We start from the raw sequence: 15139 nt of genomic DNA, 5'->3' as shown, positions 1-15139 counted from the left end.
GCAGCCGACAGGATTTCCGGGTCCTTCGGTGCGGCTGCGCTGTGCTGCGCAGCGCAGTGCTCCAAGCCCGAGTACTTTACACAGGGTCATTTCAGGAGACCTCCCAGAGGAACTGCAGCAAACCCCAGGCCTCGCCCTTGGGTCACGCCTCCTCCTCTCCGTGGCCGCACCCACCTTCCCCGCCCCTGCAGCTCCTGACTGTGAGTGTGGCTGTTACATCATCATCGGGCGCCAGGTCTGGCTTTTCTATTTGCCTTGTGTCTCTGCGACTCTCTTTAGGGTCCATGTGGTTTTCTTCAGGTGATTCTGGACAGTCCCTGGAGGGGTGTGACGAAATCCAAGAAATTTTCATTGAAGTCCAGGTGTCTGCGCAGACCTCAGAGCCTATCGGAGGTAAGTGAAGGAGGCTCCCGATGGAGGTAGCCTAGACTCACGTCGGGCCTTCCTTGGTATCTGGCATGCTCTTCTGGGGCTCCCCAGTCTCCTCAGAAGGACTAAACTTAGCCAGCCCATGAGGATCCCCTCTATTTCGATTCGCCCCAGATTTTGCTCCCTTACGATCTCATCCTCTCACGCTGTCCACCGTTATTCGTCTCCGGAGTAATCCTCATCCCTGCAAGGCAGTGGGCAAGTTTCAATCTGTCTGTGCTTTTATGAGGTTCCTTCAGTTTCACATGCTTTCTCCTCCGCCCCCGCCTTTACGCCCATCTTAAGTGGTCGAACTGTTTTAATATCAAACTTCCAAGTCCAGCTGAAATGCACACTTTGAATCTTCCTGGGAGCCGCCCAGTTAGGATTGAAAATCTCTTCTGAGCTTCTCAGTACTCTATACTTACAGGATAGATCTGATATTCTGCATTATAGTGTAGTTCCTATTACTTATGTAGTCCCAGTTTCTCAGGCTCTGACCTCTCTTGGATCGTGTTCTTCCTTTTCAATTTCACAACACTTGGTGCCTCCATGCCTTGTGTTGTGTTCCCTCCCCTGCCAGCGCTGTTCTCACTTTAATCTGGCAGACTCCTACTACTGCTCCTCAGTTCCTCCTCCTAAAGTTTTAAACTGTTTATTTCCCGATGAAGTTATATGCTCCCTTGCCTATACTCTAGGATGGGGCAAAGCCCTGCAGGCTAGATCTGGTCTGATGCCTGTTTTTGGGTAGCCAGTGGGCCAAGAATGATTTTTACAGATGAACATTTGCGTCTATTTGATGATGTAAAACACTAACTTTGAGCCTGAAGCAAGTGAAATATTCTCCTTCTCCTCCAAAGAATCCTATTTTCATTCATAAATAAAAAATTGAACTCATAACTATTTGGGGGGCTTTATTAGTAAAAAGAAATGGAAATTTCCTTTCTACTTTATAAGTAACTACATAATATGCTCTATTTTGGCTGTGGGCCTCAAATCCTAAAATATTTATCATCTGGCCCTTGACAGAAAAAGTTTGTCAGCTCCTTTCTATAGCAATGTTCATCTTATAGACACCACTTAAAACGATTTTAATTTTGTTTTCTTGTGGAACCCAGCATGATGCTTCCTTTACGTTGTTCCACAGTCTTTGAGCACCTAAAAAAAAATCTTCCAAACATGAAATGTTTACTAAAAAAATGTTTAGTTTAATCACATGTGTGATTACGTGCATTGACAGAAATATGCAGTAAAGTAGGATAATAGAAGACAGGGCCCTGACCCAGTGTAGGGGATCAGAAAAATTTTCTGGGGGGATGTAATCCTTGACTTGAACTTTAAATGATAAATAGGAAGTTGGTAGGAAGAGGTCATTCCTGGCAGGGCAGACAAGTGATCGATGCCATTGAGAGAAGAAAGAGCGTGGCATGTGAAAGAGTACAAGAGGTAAAGCTGGAAAGGCAAGCAAGGACCAGAGCACAAAGGGCCTGCCATGCCATGTTAAGCAGCTTGGACCTTCTTTTCTGGGCATCGTTGGGCTTTGTAGCAAAAGCCAGATTTGCACTGTAGTCTGAGAACCCGGATGGCTTTTCGGAAGATGTTTGAGGGAGTTAGGGAGACTTTACGTTGCATTGTTTCCATAGATGAGAGACTTGAATTAGGGCAGTGGAACTAGGTGGAGTAAACATGATGAAGTTCAGACAGATTTGGGAGGTAAAACCAGCAGATCTTTTCAGATGTTAGAAGTGAGAAGGAAGGACGAGTCGAGGCTGATTCCAGATTCCTAGCTGGTCCAGTCACCAGCTGAAACGGAGAACACTGGAGTGTGTGAGGGTGCAGACCGTGTTTTCCGGTCATCATTGTATCCCAGCGCCCAGAACAGGGTCCTACACATTGTAAGTACTTGAATGAACAGAAAAGTTCCCCCCCTTTTAACCATGGGTCACCATGTTTCATCAAAACAGCCTTTAAAATATATTGCACTTACATATTTTAGTGTTTCTGATGCACTGTTCTCAGGCTTTCTGGAATGGATGATGAGTTGTACCACTGGAATCATTCGTCTGATAAAATTGAATCTCTTTTGCAATTGAATAGTTCTGTAAAGACATTTTCACTTAATTACATGCCAGTTAAAAGTTTTAATTAATTTTTATCCTATTCTCTCACTTTAATTTAGAATTTAATTTTAGAATTGCAGTATGGTATCCCTATCTGTACTCTTCCTGCTTCCTTTAGATTGTTTCTTCTGTGTTATCATTAAATGGTTTATTAGTCACTAAGTTATTACAGAGCCTTTTCAAAGGATGCAGAGTAAAAATCATAACTATACAGGTTTATGAATAATAGGTATATAAAATACTTCTTTTTCAGACATAAGGCAGAGTCTCTATAATCATTTCTAACACCAGTTTCAAACTACTTACTTTTGGATAACAGCCCAATTATATGAAATTATGGCTGGTTATAAGCCTGCAGCTATTCAGACATATCCTATACTTGGTGAAAAAATCACCCAAGATACACTGTATTGGAACAACTATAAGGTAAGTGTTTACGCCAATTTCTCAAGTATGCGTTATACTTTGGATACTCTAGTAGAGAACTAATCACTAAACATAATCTATCAGCAACTTATAGTTTGGACAGAAGATTTGGTATCGATACTTTCTCGGAATTTTATGTAAAAAGTCCATGCTGCTTAATCAGTGTAACCACACAAATGCCCAGCACAGAATAGATGATTAATCAATGATAAATAAATTAAATTTTAGAATTCTAATCTCATATGCAAGGTTTTTTTTTGCCTTTCTTAATCTAAGGAGGAAGTAATGCAAAATTAGTTTTTCTAGACTATGAAGAATTACAATAGATTTTTTAAAACAACTAAATAGAAAATGGAAAAAGATTGGGAGTGGGTGGTTAATGGAAATAGAAATTTAGTATATGTAAGAGCACAGGAAAAAGAAATTTAAATGGCCAATACATGTGAATATATTCTTCATTCATAATGAAAGAAATGCAAATTAAAACAATAATCTGGTTACTGTTTTTTATCTTTTATATTGGCACAAGTGAAAAATTTTGATCATTACTACTTGATGGAGAGAAACTGGTACAGACTTTCTGGAGGGCAATTTGGAATTATCTAACATGATAAAAATACCTTTCAGCCTTGTAAATTCCACAGTTTGGAACTTATTCAATGAATACACTCCCCAAAATTTGCTAAGATGTATGAATAAAGATGTTCATTGAAGCGTTATTTATAATAGAAATCTTGGAAAAGCCTGTGTCCATTAGTATAGACTGGTAAAGCAAATTATGATGTACCTTATAATGGGTGATAAATCTATTGCTTATATTAAAAGTTAGCTAAGATGAGGTACTAAGAAACAAGCAAGATGCAGAACCGCCTGCATGGTGTGATCTTTGTGTCAGTTAAATACACTGTTCAGTGTATGTGGTGGAGGCATGACGTTTTCCCCCAGAAGTAATCACAGGTAACTCCAGCTGAAGAGAAAGAGTGGAGTGTGGCTTTCCAACCCTATACATATTTACTTTAATGGCGACAGGGACAGGATAGGGTGATGGGATTTGGACCTTTTGCTTTTTTCATACTTCTGTATTAAGTACAACCTAGTAAATGTTACTAAGAACAAAAAAAATGGTCAATAAGAAATTATATAGGACTTGAATAGAAATTATTAGTTGTAACTCTGTTAATACTCTGTTGTTTTTTTTATTAAGACTCCTGTTCAGATCAAGGAGTTTGGTGCAGTGTCAAAAGTAGACTTTTCTCCGCAGCCTCCATACAATTATGCTGTCACAGCTTCTTCAAGGGTAAATATAACATTAAATTTATTTTTCTTTTGTATAGTTTATATTTACTACCGATTGTGAGCCATCTGGTGATTTCTCTGTTTTTTATCTTTTAGATTCACATTTATGGCCGATACTCCCAAGAACCTATAAAAACCTTTTCCCGATTTAAAGACACAGCGTACTGTGCTACTTTTCGACAGGATGGCAGACTGCTTGTGGCTGGCAGTGAAGATGGTGGAGTTCAGCTTTTTGATATAACTGGGAGGGCTCCCCTCAGGCAGTTTGAAGGCCATACTAAGTAAGAGGCAGTTTTAAAAACTTGTTTTTTAATTGAGGTATAATTAACATACGTTATATTACAATAGCTTCAAGTGTACAACATAGTGATTTGATATATGTATATATTGTAAAATGATCACAGTAAGTCTAATTAATTTTTTTTACCATACAGTTATAGATAGTTGCCTTTTATGTGCCCTTTTTTGTTTTGTTTTCTAAGCTCTGTTTGTTTGCTGGGCTTTGAATAAAAACATAGAGAAGATGATAATACCTTATGTAATTTGTTCCTGGTTGTTTTAGGACAGAATCTGTATCCTGGCTCAGCCCTAAGGTCTAGTTTGATGGCGCTCATGAACTCCCTAGAATTGCCTGTGACATTTGAGGAGATGGGTATTTAGGAAGACACCCTGTAGTGTTTGATAACTTCCCCAGTGAGTTCCGTGCCCAGTGGAGACTGTAAAGCACTGATCTAAAGGCAGCCTCACAACTATTAATGAGAACTTTATAAACGTGGGCTGCATTAGAAATTCTCATATGAAGTCAAGTCAGCAGGTGCATTCTTCTTGGATTTAGTATTTTGCCCCTGCGATTTCTTTGATTCATGATTACCAATGTCATTGTAAGTTGCTATCGATGGAAAATCTCAAGTGTTTTTTTATGTTGTACACGTTGGTCTTACCCCATCAGTGAAACATTTAAAATATAACAAATTCACTTAATATAATCCTACTTAGTGGCACACCTTCTTAGAATTTTTTAAAGAACTACCCATTTTGAAATTTTTTTAAATTAGAGTACCTTTGTAACAACATCTAGAATATTTACTTTCATTGAGCAGCTAAGTAGAATTCTTAACATACTAGAAAATTTTAAGGCTATTTATTATTCTTACTAAGTTCATAATGCATAGGTATTTAAAATTTTAAATTAGCTTGAGGACAAAGATCTGTTTTAAGGATTTTCTTTTTCTCTCATGATTTCACCCTACAGTTGCTCTTTGAAACTGAACTGCTTTTCCCCCCCTTTTGGTCATTTGGGGAAAAGGAGTGTTTATGATAAAAGGTGCCAGTAATATAATTTTCCCGTTTTTTAATATACGGATCCTTGATCTTTAGAGCAGTTCACACAGTGGATTTTACAGCTGACAAATACCATGTGGTTTCTGGGGCTGATGATTATACAGTTAAATTATGGGATATTCCAAACTCCAAAGAAATTCTGACGTTCAGAGAACATTCTGACTATGTGAGGTGTGGATGTGCTAGCAAACTGAATCCAGATCTCTTTGTAACAGGTCGGTAAACTTTCTTTCCCCCTGAAGTTGATAAATGTATTGTGCTGGACTTTGATAATGCTTTGGGACTCTTTTGAGATAGAGGAGTTTCAAATATTTTTATAAAGAAATATGTTTCTGGGTATCCATTTGTTTTATTGTCTTTTTTTTTCTTTTGGTGATTGTTCATATTGTCCTCTAAATATATGTGGAAACATCAGGCGGCCTTGAAAACTTATATAAGATAGTCAGAACTGTGATGGGTTTAGTACTCTGACTTCTGAGCCCCCAGCAACCAAGAAACAAAGACCATGCAGTTCAGTCTTGGCGGGTGCCTGAGCAGGATTCCCGGATGATACAGGGGTGACGGAAGCCTGAGACAGGACTAGTTTACGTGTCTGTGTAAGATAGTATTGTGCTTCTTCAGGAAGAGACAGTGGTACCAAAAAGTTCCAAACTACTCTATCTTTATGAATTTACATATGTCTTTTAAAAATTTCATCTAAGCTTTTCTTTTAAAATTTATGTTTGAATACACATACAGGCACACACACATATGGCTTCTGTTTTTGAGTAGTGAAATTCACATAATGCAAAAATCGACATTTTAGGGTCCTATGATCATACTGTGAAGATGTTTGATACACGAACAAACCAGAGTGTGTTCTCTGTTGAGCACGGGCAGCCAGTGGAGAGTGTCCTGCTTTTTCCTTCTGGAGGTCTTCTGGTATCAGCAGGTACGTTTTTTAACAATTTCTTTCACCAATATTATTGGTCTTGAATCAGATACTTTATCAGTCACTTTTTATAATTTATCAGTGGGCATTTGACTGGTCTATCTAGGTTTTTGAGCAAACAGTTGATAAGTGGGACAGGTAAGCAGTTACCATTTACTGAGTACTGAATGTCAACCAGCCACTGCTATCACACATGTATATTGTCTCTGATGCTATTACACATGTATATTGCCTCTGATGCTCTTCTACATGTATATTGTCTCTGATGCCCTAGATGAGCCTACAGGTAGTTAGTTTTCTCCCTATTTTGCAACTAAGGAAATAAATAAAAGTTTTAACTAATTTGTTTAAGACAAAGTGGAAGATCTGAAATCCCAGAATTTGAGAGCCTGCTTATGTCCTTAAATTAACCCAAACAGGTTGTACAACTGCTGTTATTTTTAACTGAGAGATCTGTGGCAGCTTTTGACAACAGTGTTTTTAGGATCTAGAATCTGGCTTGTCTCTTTTCCTGTGATTCTTGGTTAAAATGGCCTTACCCAGCAGATAGCTGATAGTGGTGGAGGAGGAGATGATGTGAGGTCAAAAGAGGCCTTGGTACATTTTTCATCTATTTGGAGCTGAGATATTTTTTTGTTATGTTGGTCATAGTGTATTTTCAGAATTATAATGGAAGAAGTAAATTAGCTGTTCATTTGTCAAGTCAAAATTAATGTGTTGACCTTAGAAGAATACATAGGTGGTATGTATACTTTATAGCATACCCATGGCTGTGTGTAGCCTTTTTTTTCTTAATTCTGAAATTATCTTGTTTTTAAAAATATTTTGTTTATTTATTTTTAGAGAGGGAAGGGATGGAGATAGAGAGAGAGAGAGAGAAACATTAACGTGCGGTTGCTGGGGGTTATGGCCTGCAACCCAGGCATGTACCCTGGCTGGGAATCGAACCTGCGACATTTTGATTCGCAGCCCGCGCTCAGTCCACTGAGCTACGCCAGCCAGGGCTATGAAATTATCTTGTTTTATACTCTCTTTCCAGGACCTATTTGATTTCAAAATAAGTTGATAACATTGTCAGACATCTATTTGTCTTGCTATTATTTTGAGAAATGAAAAGTTCAAGATGAACAGGGACATTAGGTACCTGTATGCTAATCTCCACTGTGTCTCGAGTTATATGACCCTTAACTTCTGTAGATCTTGGAGATGAGAGTTTGGGCTAGATCTATGGTTTCAAACTGTAGTCTCTCTCATGAGCTGCCGCATGTGAGGAGGCAGGGACCGTGAACAGGGCCCAGGCTCTTGTTGCCCGTCAGGGTAGGTAAGAAATGTGCTCCCCCCGCCACAGCCCCTTTTTTTGTTTTACCTATTAGACTTTTGCTTAATGTTTCATGGAAAGAAAAGATGGTATATTAAAAAATTCTTTTAAATCATTGGATTAAATTGCCTTTTAGGGTCCTCTGACTCTTAGGGTAAGAAGTAATAGGGAAGTTTTATGGTTTAATTGGGATTCACAAAATTTTTAGGAAATAAAATCTACGTTACTTCCACGGTTTTACCATTTCTTTTGAATGATTTTATTATAATTTTCTTTTCTTATTTTTGTTCAGTTACAGTTGTCCCATCTTACTATAATTTTCTTAAAATCTTTTTTCATTTTACTTTTTATTTTACCAGATAGTTCTATGTACCTGACAAATTTGGAATTATTTAGTTGTCCTAACAGTTCTGTGAGGTGGAACTGTTATCATTTTCATACCCAGTGAATAAATGGTGGACTCAGCTTTGAAACCAGGCAGTCTGGCTCTGGAATCCCTTGTTTAACCTCCTCTGTGCAGCGGACTGTCCAGTGAAGAGAGCTTTTCAGATCTTTAAGATTTTTAACCTGTAGGTGGAATATCAAACTAACGACTATTTCTTTTTATAGGAGGTCGTTATGTTAAAGTCTGGGACATGCTAAAAGGGGGACAGTTGCTAGTGTCTTTGAAGAATCATCATAAAACCGTGACATGTTTGTGCCTGAGCAGCTCTGGACAGAGGTTACTCTCTGGTTCGCTGGATAGGTTAGCATTCTAATGTTCCTTCTTCATTGTTTGTAGTACACAAGTAGTTACTGCCTAAGGGAATGAGTTATTTCTGCAGTATTTGTGGTAAAATAAATATTCTGCCAAATAATTTCCATGAAAGAAAATCTGTTGAGTTGAAAATAGGTTTAAGTTTTTATTTACATATAACAAACTTATTGTCTTCTTTGGTATAGTTTATTGCTTTAACTTATATACTTAAGGATTTTTATTGAGCCAAACATCGATCTTTTAAAATAATCTATACTCTAGAGTTTCTCTTAAAATCATTATTGTATATTTGTATATTTTCAAATAGTTATGAGTATATGTATATATTCTAGCTTATATTCTTTAAAATTTAAAACTTCATATAAAAATTTCTATATGTTAATATGGTCCAATCATCTATTTTAGTAAGTATTAGTACTCCAGAGTTAATGTTCTAGAATAATGCTCTCCAGTAGAAATATAATGCAAGCTACATTTCATTTAAAATGTTTTTTTTTTTAAGATTTTATTTATTTATTTTTAGAGAGGGAAGGGAGGGAGAAAGAGAGAAACATCAATGTGCGGTTGCTGGGGGTCATGGCCTACAACCCAGGCATGTACCCTGACTGGGAATAGAACCTGCGACACTTTGGTTCGAAGCCTGAGCTCAATCCACTGAGCTACGCCAGCCAGGGCTCATTTAAAATGTTTTAGTAGCCACATTAAAAAGGTTAAAAAATATGTAAAATTAATTTCACTTGGTAAAATTGATTTAATCCAATGTATTTAAAATATTTCAGTATATAATCACTATGCAGATTGAGAGACTAGAAGCAGTCTGAGTGTGTAACACATGCCCTATGATGACAGTAACATTGTACAGTGGTGGGAGTGAAGTGCACCTGTGTTTAACAGAAAACTGTTTTTATACTGCCTCAGCCCTAAAATTTAAATCAAAGTTAATTAAAATTAGGTAAAAAAAATTGAGTTCTTAATTTTCACTAACCGCATTGCAGGTGCTCAGCGGCCACATGTAGCTAGGACTCTGGCACAGCCGTAGAATTCACCTACACTCAATCTGTTGTTGGTCGTTTTAGTTCCATTATGTTTTTCCCCTGTTACTAAAGACTTGTTTTTTTCAGTCTGTTTATTAAAAAGTGTACATACTTTAAAGTTAGAAAACTTTTCTAACACAGAGGAATTTATTATGTAAATATATAGCAGATTCTCTAATGGTGTTACTAGGCAATTTGGGACTTAATTTTTAGATGTAGAGCCAACTTATTTGGCTCTACCTGCAATTCTGAACCTAGAGTGATTTTTGTCCCCCAGGGGCTGTTTGGCAGTATCTGGAGACATTTTTGTTGTTGTCACAACTTGGGGGTGGAGTGCTGCTGACATATAGTGAGTAGAGGCCAAGGTTGCTGCTAAACATCCTACAGTGCACAGAGCAGCCCCCACAACAAAGAATCGTCTTGCTCTAAGTGTCAATAATGCTGAAGCTGAGGAAGCCTGCTCTTTTGACTTCCAGTGTGCTTTCATTGGCACTTTTTTACTCTCAAGTTTTATCTTCAGGCAGCAGTGGTTCATGGTCTGTCCTTCTGGTGGTAACTCAGAGTCTATTCAAACATTGTGGATAGTCCTAATAAACAGGTGATTTTAAAAAGAGAGATTCAGCCCTGGCTGGTGTAGCTCAGTGAATTGAGCGCTGGTCTGCAAACCAAAGGGTCACTGGTTTTCGATTCCCAGTCCAGGGCACATGCCTGGGTTGCAGGCCAGGTCCCCAGTGGTGGTGGGGGGGGGGAGGCGCTCGAGAGGCAACCACACATTGATGTTTCTCTCCCTCTTTCTCCTTCCCTTCCCCTCTCTCTAAAAATAAATAAATAAAATCTTTTAAAAAATAAAAGATTCAGTGGCAAATTAGTTTGTAATTAGTATTACTAATCATTGCTTATCTTTATTGTGTAAATTTTAATATTCATATATTGAATTTTTCAAAAAATAGAAAAGTTGCATTTTATACCCATTTCCAAGATGCTTTGTGACACAGCTTTCTTTTTTATTAGGAAGGTGAAAGTATATAGCACAACTTCCTACAAAGTAGTCCACAGTTTTGATTATGCAGCTTCAATTTTGAGTCTTGCACTTGCAGTAAGTACTTATAGTTCCTTTTAAAGCTTTCACTAACCTTGCCTGTTAGATGAAGCTAAAATGGAATGATAGGGTTTATCTCTGTATTTGAATAAGTCTTATTTTCTTCTTGCCGCATTAGAAAATTGAATTAAGACAATTACTAGAATGTATGACTTGTCCTAGTAACTTAGCATACATTCAGATTTAGGGCCCACTTACTACATAGCTTCAAACAAGTACAGTGCTGTAGGCATTGTTAACACTAAGGGCAGGACCTGGGAAATTGATACATTTCTCTTCAAAACATTTAACTCAAGGGTTAAGGACTTTACAAAGTAAAATTGACTTTCTGAGAAAAAAAACAAAACAAAAAAACAGGAGGAAAGGGGACAACAAAATGAAATATCTCCTTTTTGTTGACTGCTCTTTCCGGAATGTCCACTGCCAAGTTTCCTGAGCCATTGAGGAAGAGGTTATTTGAATACATTCGATAGAAATCTAAACTGGGAGTGGAAAACCAAGTATTTTCTTGGCAGGACTGTAGAAAATGATGTCACTGCATAATCCTTCTTTCTAGTAAAAGGATGCAGAAAAAAAATATTTTAGGATATTCCAAGATGTCATTAACTATGTAATATAATACAAACTGCCAGTGATAATTTATAGGAGGTATACATTCCATCAATATAATAGTGTGCCGGAGGAGAAAATGATTTGGCTCTAACTTTTTGCATACATCACTGTTATGCAGAGGGTCTATATCTGAATGGAGCTCTTGGTGAAAGTGTTGGTAAGCAGCAAGCACATTATAAATGGTATTTTGAAGAAAAGGCAGGATGAGTTAGGAATAGACTAACTCGTTTTTCTAATTGCTATTAGCATGAAGACGAAACGATAGTTGTGGGAATGACCAATGGGATACTGAGTGTTAAACATCGGAAATCTGAGCCCAAGAAGGATTCTCTCCCCAGAAGAAGAAGGCCTGCATACCGAACTTTTATTAAAGGAAAAAATTACATGAAGCAAAGGGTATTTATATATTTCTTCTTCTTCTCTCTCTCTCTCTTTCTCTATTTCTTTTTTGTTTTGGTGACATTTGTTAGAGTAGCCAACTTTTCCCCTGCACACTACTGGAAAGTATATATATGGTATTGAACTTTATTTTGTTTTTCCTACATCAGATTTATTTCCAGGTTGCTAGGTTGGGGACATTACTAATAAGGAATGGAGAATAAGCACTACTTCATTTAACACCCGCAGCCATAACAGTGTTACAGCAGTTTACTGTATTCAGAGCAGTGTCTTTCACACACCGGTTTCTTCTAAACAACCCTGAAGAGCAGTAAAGTCAATCATATCCCCATTTGACGTCTGAGAAGATGGAGAGACACGTAAAGGAGTTGTGATGTATCCAGAGTTTCATTACTGTGATGTATACAGAGTTTCATTGGTAACTAGAATTGTTGGCTAGATTGCAGTTTCTCTGAGTCTTGTTTTCTCTTTCTGCTAAATCATGCTGCCTGCCGTGTGAAGAGATTTGAAATCAGTATGTTTTCCCAGAATTGAGGTATTACGTATGTTGCAAGTTAAATAACAGGAGAGGAAGAACACATTGATGTGACAATTTATTCCATTTTCATTTTACCTATATTATAGGCCTATGACCATTATTCATGAATAGTGTAGGGGCACTTGGTATAAAAAATACCACTATGAAAAGGTTTATTTTTTATTTACTTAAAAAAATTTTAAATTGATTTACAGAGACAGAGAAAGCCATCAATTTGCTGTTCCCCTTATTCACCAGTTGGTTCTTGTATGTGACCTGACCAGCGACTGAAACCATAATCTTGGGGTATGGGACAGCATTCTGACCAACTGAGCTGCTTGGTCAGGGTGAGGAAGTTCAGTCTGAGTGGAATTCTGCACAGGTGTTGATGTTCCTCTGTAAACTTACTTTTCATTGCAGGATGACATTTTGATCAACAGGCCATCAAAAAAACACTTAGAATTGTATGACAGGGATCTGAAAAATTTCCGGGTCTCCAAAGCCCTTGACAGAGTTCTTGAGGTGAGAGGAGTGATAGAGTGTGTGTGTGTGTGTGTGTGTGTGTGTGTGTGTGTGGTATATTTTTTTATTAAGACTTTATTTTTTAGAGCAGTTTTAGCTTCACAGCCAAATTGAGGGGAGGTACAGAGCTATCCCCTATATCCCTGGCCCCTCAACATGCATACCCTTCCCCATTAACAGCTGATCAGTTATTACAGTTGATGAACCTACAGGGTTCATTATAGCCTCCCCATTAAACAATTGATTAATTATTACAATTGGTGAACCTACAGGGAGCATATTTTTAAAACAATCATTTTACTACTAACCTTGTATGCTACCATGACTCCAAACTGAAAATAAAAACATTTAAATATAGCAGTTATTAATAAATCCCAAGTCTGCAGTTTTTCTTGTGCTATCTTGTCTGCTCATGTTGACTCTGAAAATTTTCTAGCCCAGCTGTACAGTAAAGACGCCCGAGATTACAGTTTCCATCATAAAGGAGCTAAATCGAAGAGGAGTCCTGGCCAATGCCCTTGCGGGTCGGGACGAAAAAGAAATCAGTCGTGTTCTTAATTTTTTGATAAGGTATGTTTTATGTCTATGAAACACACGTATTTTTGCATCTAAAATCCTTTATCTCCAAATGAGACATTCACTTTTATTTTTTTAAAGATTTTATGTATTCGTTTTCATTTGAGAGAGGGGAGGGAGGGAGAACGAGAGGGAGAGAAACATTGACTGGTTGCCTCTCCTGCACCCCCAACTGGGAACCTGGCCTGCAACCCAGGCATGTGCCCTGACTGGGAATCAAACCAGTGATCTCTTGGTTCGTAGGCTGGCACTCAGTCCACTGAGTCACACCAGCCAGGGCAAGACATGCATTTTTAATTTGATCTTTGTAGAGAACTAACAGAACAACTCAGTAAATCTATTTTATGATTTTTTTTAAAAAGCTGGCAAGTTTCAATAAACAGGTTTTGCTTTGTAGGAATCTCTCCCAGCCAAGATTTGCTTCTGTTTTGATCAATGCTGCTGAAATAATTATTGGTAAGTAGTTGTTAAAACTCAAAAAATCGTAGCATACTTGCAAAAGTAAGATCAAAATATGAAATTAAATTTGGAACTCAAATAAATCAAAATATCTTGTTTTTATCAATTACTGAAGATTTTTATGGACAAAACAAGTTGCCAGTACATTTTAAATTGAAGTAAAATATCTATAGTGGTTTGACTTTGAATTGTACTGACTAGGATTATTATAATTTAAAAAATTTTTTTCATGAGCATTTACGGTGACCATGACAATTTTCTAATGGGAAAATGAAAATAAGTCAGAGCTTCCATGCTATACTTTTTGTAGTTATTTCTTTTTGAAACATACTTATTGAATTATTTACTTTCTGTAAAGCATAAGTTGTAAAATAAGTACAGATTTTTCAGTGTCTTTATATTTAATAGTTTTATGTTTTGTCTAAATATTGCTGCTCATTTATTATTTACAAAGATATTTGTAGTTAATGTGTTTTCTCTCTCTGTTTCTAGATATATATCTGCCTGTGATTGGTCAGTCACCTGTAGTTGATAAAAAGTTTTTGTTACTTCAAGGACTTGTAGAAAAAGAGATCGATTACCAAAAAGAACTGCTGGAAACCTTGGGGATGATGGATATGCTTTTTGCTACCATGACGAGGAAAGAAAGCACTTCTGTGTTGCAGCATACACCTGATGAGCTTCTAGAGAACAAGAAAGTGGAGTCATAGTTCCTGCATCGTGAGACGCATAAGATCTGCTAACTTGAGACAGATTTGATTCCATTAACTGAGGGAAAGAGAATCTCTTGATACATTTTTAAAAAACTACTTATAGAAGCAATCTTAGAAAGAGACTGGAATAACTATGATTGGAAAATACGTACCTGTTTTACGATATGGTTTCCCACGTCATAGTTTGAATTACTTCATGGCATTTTTGGCTAGACAATCTCAATTTTCTTGGTCTTAGTGTGTGTCCACCTTCGACAAATTGGTATCAGTTTTAATACGGCTAAGTTCTCTGTCAGCGCTGGGCTGGGCATTCGGGACTGGAGAGAGGGATTCAACTGGGAATCCGGCCAAGGGAACAGGCCTTTATTTTTCAGTCCTATTCTGGGGGTGGGGGGGGTGGGGGGTGGAAAACAACAAAACTGGCAACACAGAGTCTTTAATCAGTGCCCTCGGGATTTCCAGGCACCAGCCGAGCTCGCTGCTCCATTATCCTAGGTCCCACGTTCTACTTCAGCTGGTGACGGGGCTGTCGCTGTTTCACGTGTGGCAGATCACCAGCCGGCTCTGAATAACTGATGCCAGTTAGACACGGATTCAGAGAGAGAGATGAG

At 37.7% G+C, this 15139-nt stretch overlaps 1 protein-coding gene across 4 annotated transcripts; it reads left to right on the top strand.

Annotated features, from left to right (window-relative positions):
- Positions 1–29: 29 nt before the first annotated feature.
- On the top strand, positions 30–14900 carry UTP15 (UTP15 small subunit processome component). 4 transcript variants are annotated; one of them, XM_045848196.1, is made up of 14 exons: positions 30–200; positions 301–393; positions 2848–2954; positions 4159–4251; positions 4347–4531; positions 5628–5806; positions 6397–6522; positions 8450–8585; positions 10643–10727; positions 11589–11738; positions 12679–12780; positions 13217–13350; positions 13754–13812; positions 14308–14900. In XM_045848196.1, the coding sequence occupies exons 3-14, from the start codon at positions 2865–2867 to the stop codon at positions 14523–14525; spliced, it is 1557 nt and encodes a 518-aa protein (XP_045704152.1). In that variant the 5' UTR covers positions 30–200; positions 301–393; positions 2848–2864; the 3' UTR covers positions 14526–14900. The 4 variants fall into 4 exon arrangements, with proteins under 4 accessions (XP_045704152.1, XP_045704150.1, XP_045704149.1 ...); XM_045848194.1 differs by having other exon boundaries at positions 73–200; positions 2782–2954; XM_045848193.1 differs by lacking the exon at positions 30–200 and having other exon boundaries at positions 213–393.
- Positions 14901–15139: the final 239 nt, after the last annotated feature.

This window comes from Phyllostomus hastatus, unplaced genomic scaffold, assembly GCF_019186645.2.
Source record: "Phyllostomus hastatus isolate PE091 unplaced genomic scaffold, TTU_PhHast_1.1 phas_contig_58, whole genome shotgun sequence".
In the NCBI taxonomy this organism is placed as follows: domain Eukaryota; kingdom Metazoa; phylum Chordata; class Mammalia; order Chiroptera; family Phyllostomidae; genus Phyllostomus; species Phyllostomus hastatus.
This window is presented reverse-complemented; position numbering and strand designations above follow the sequence as displayed.

What these genes read in the sequence shown, in the direction of transcription:
- UTP15 (XM_045848193.1), top strand. Translation starts at nt 285, where the DNA reads ATGTGGTTTTCTTCAGGTGATTCTGGACAGTCCCTGGAGGGGTGTGAC. An exon ending in CAGTTTGAAGGCCATACTAA is followed by an intron (nt 4,532 to 5,627) that starts GTAAGAGGCAGT and finishes CTTGATCTTTAG; the next exon opens with AGCAGTTCACACAGTGGATT. An exon ending in TTTTGAGTCTTGCACTTGCA is followed by an intron (nt 10,728 to 11,588) that starts GTAAGTACTTAT and finishes AATTGCTATTAG; the next exon opens with CATGAAGACGAAACGATAGT.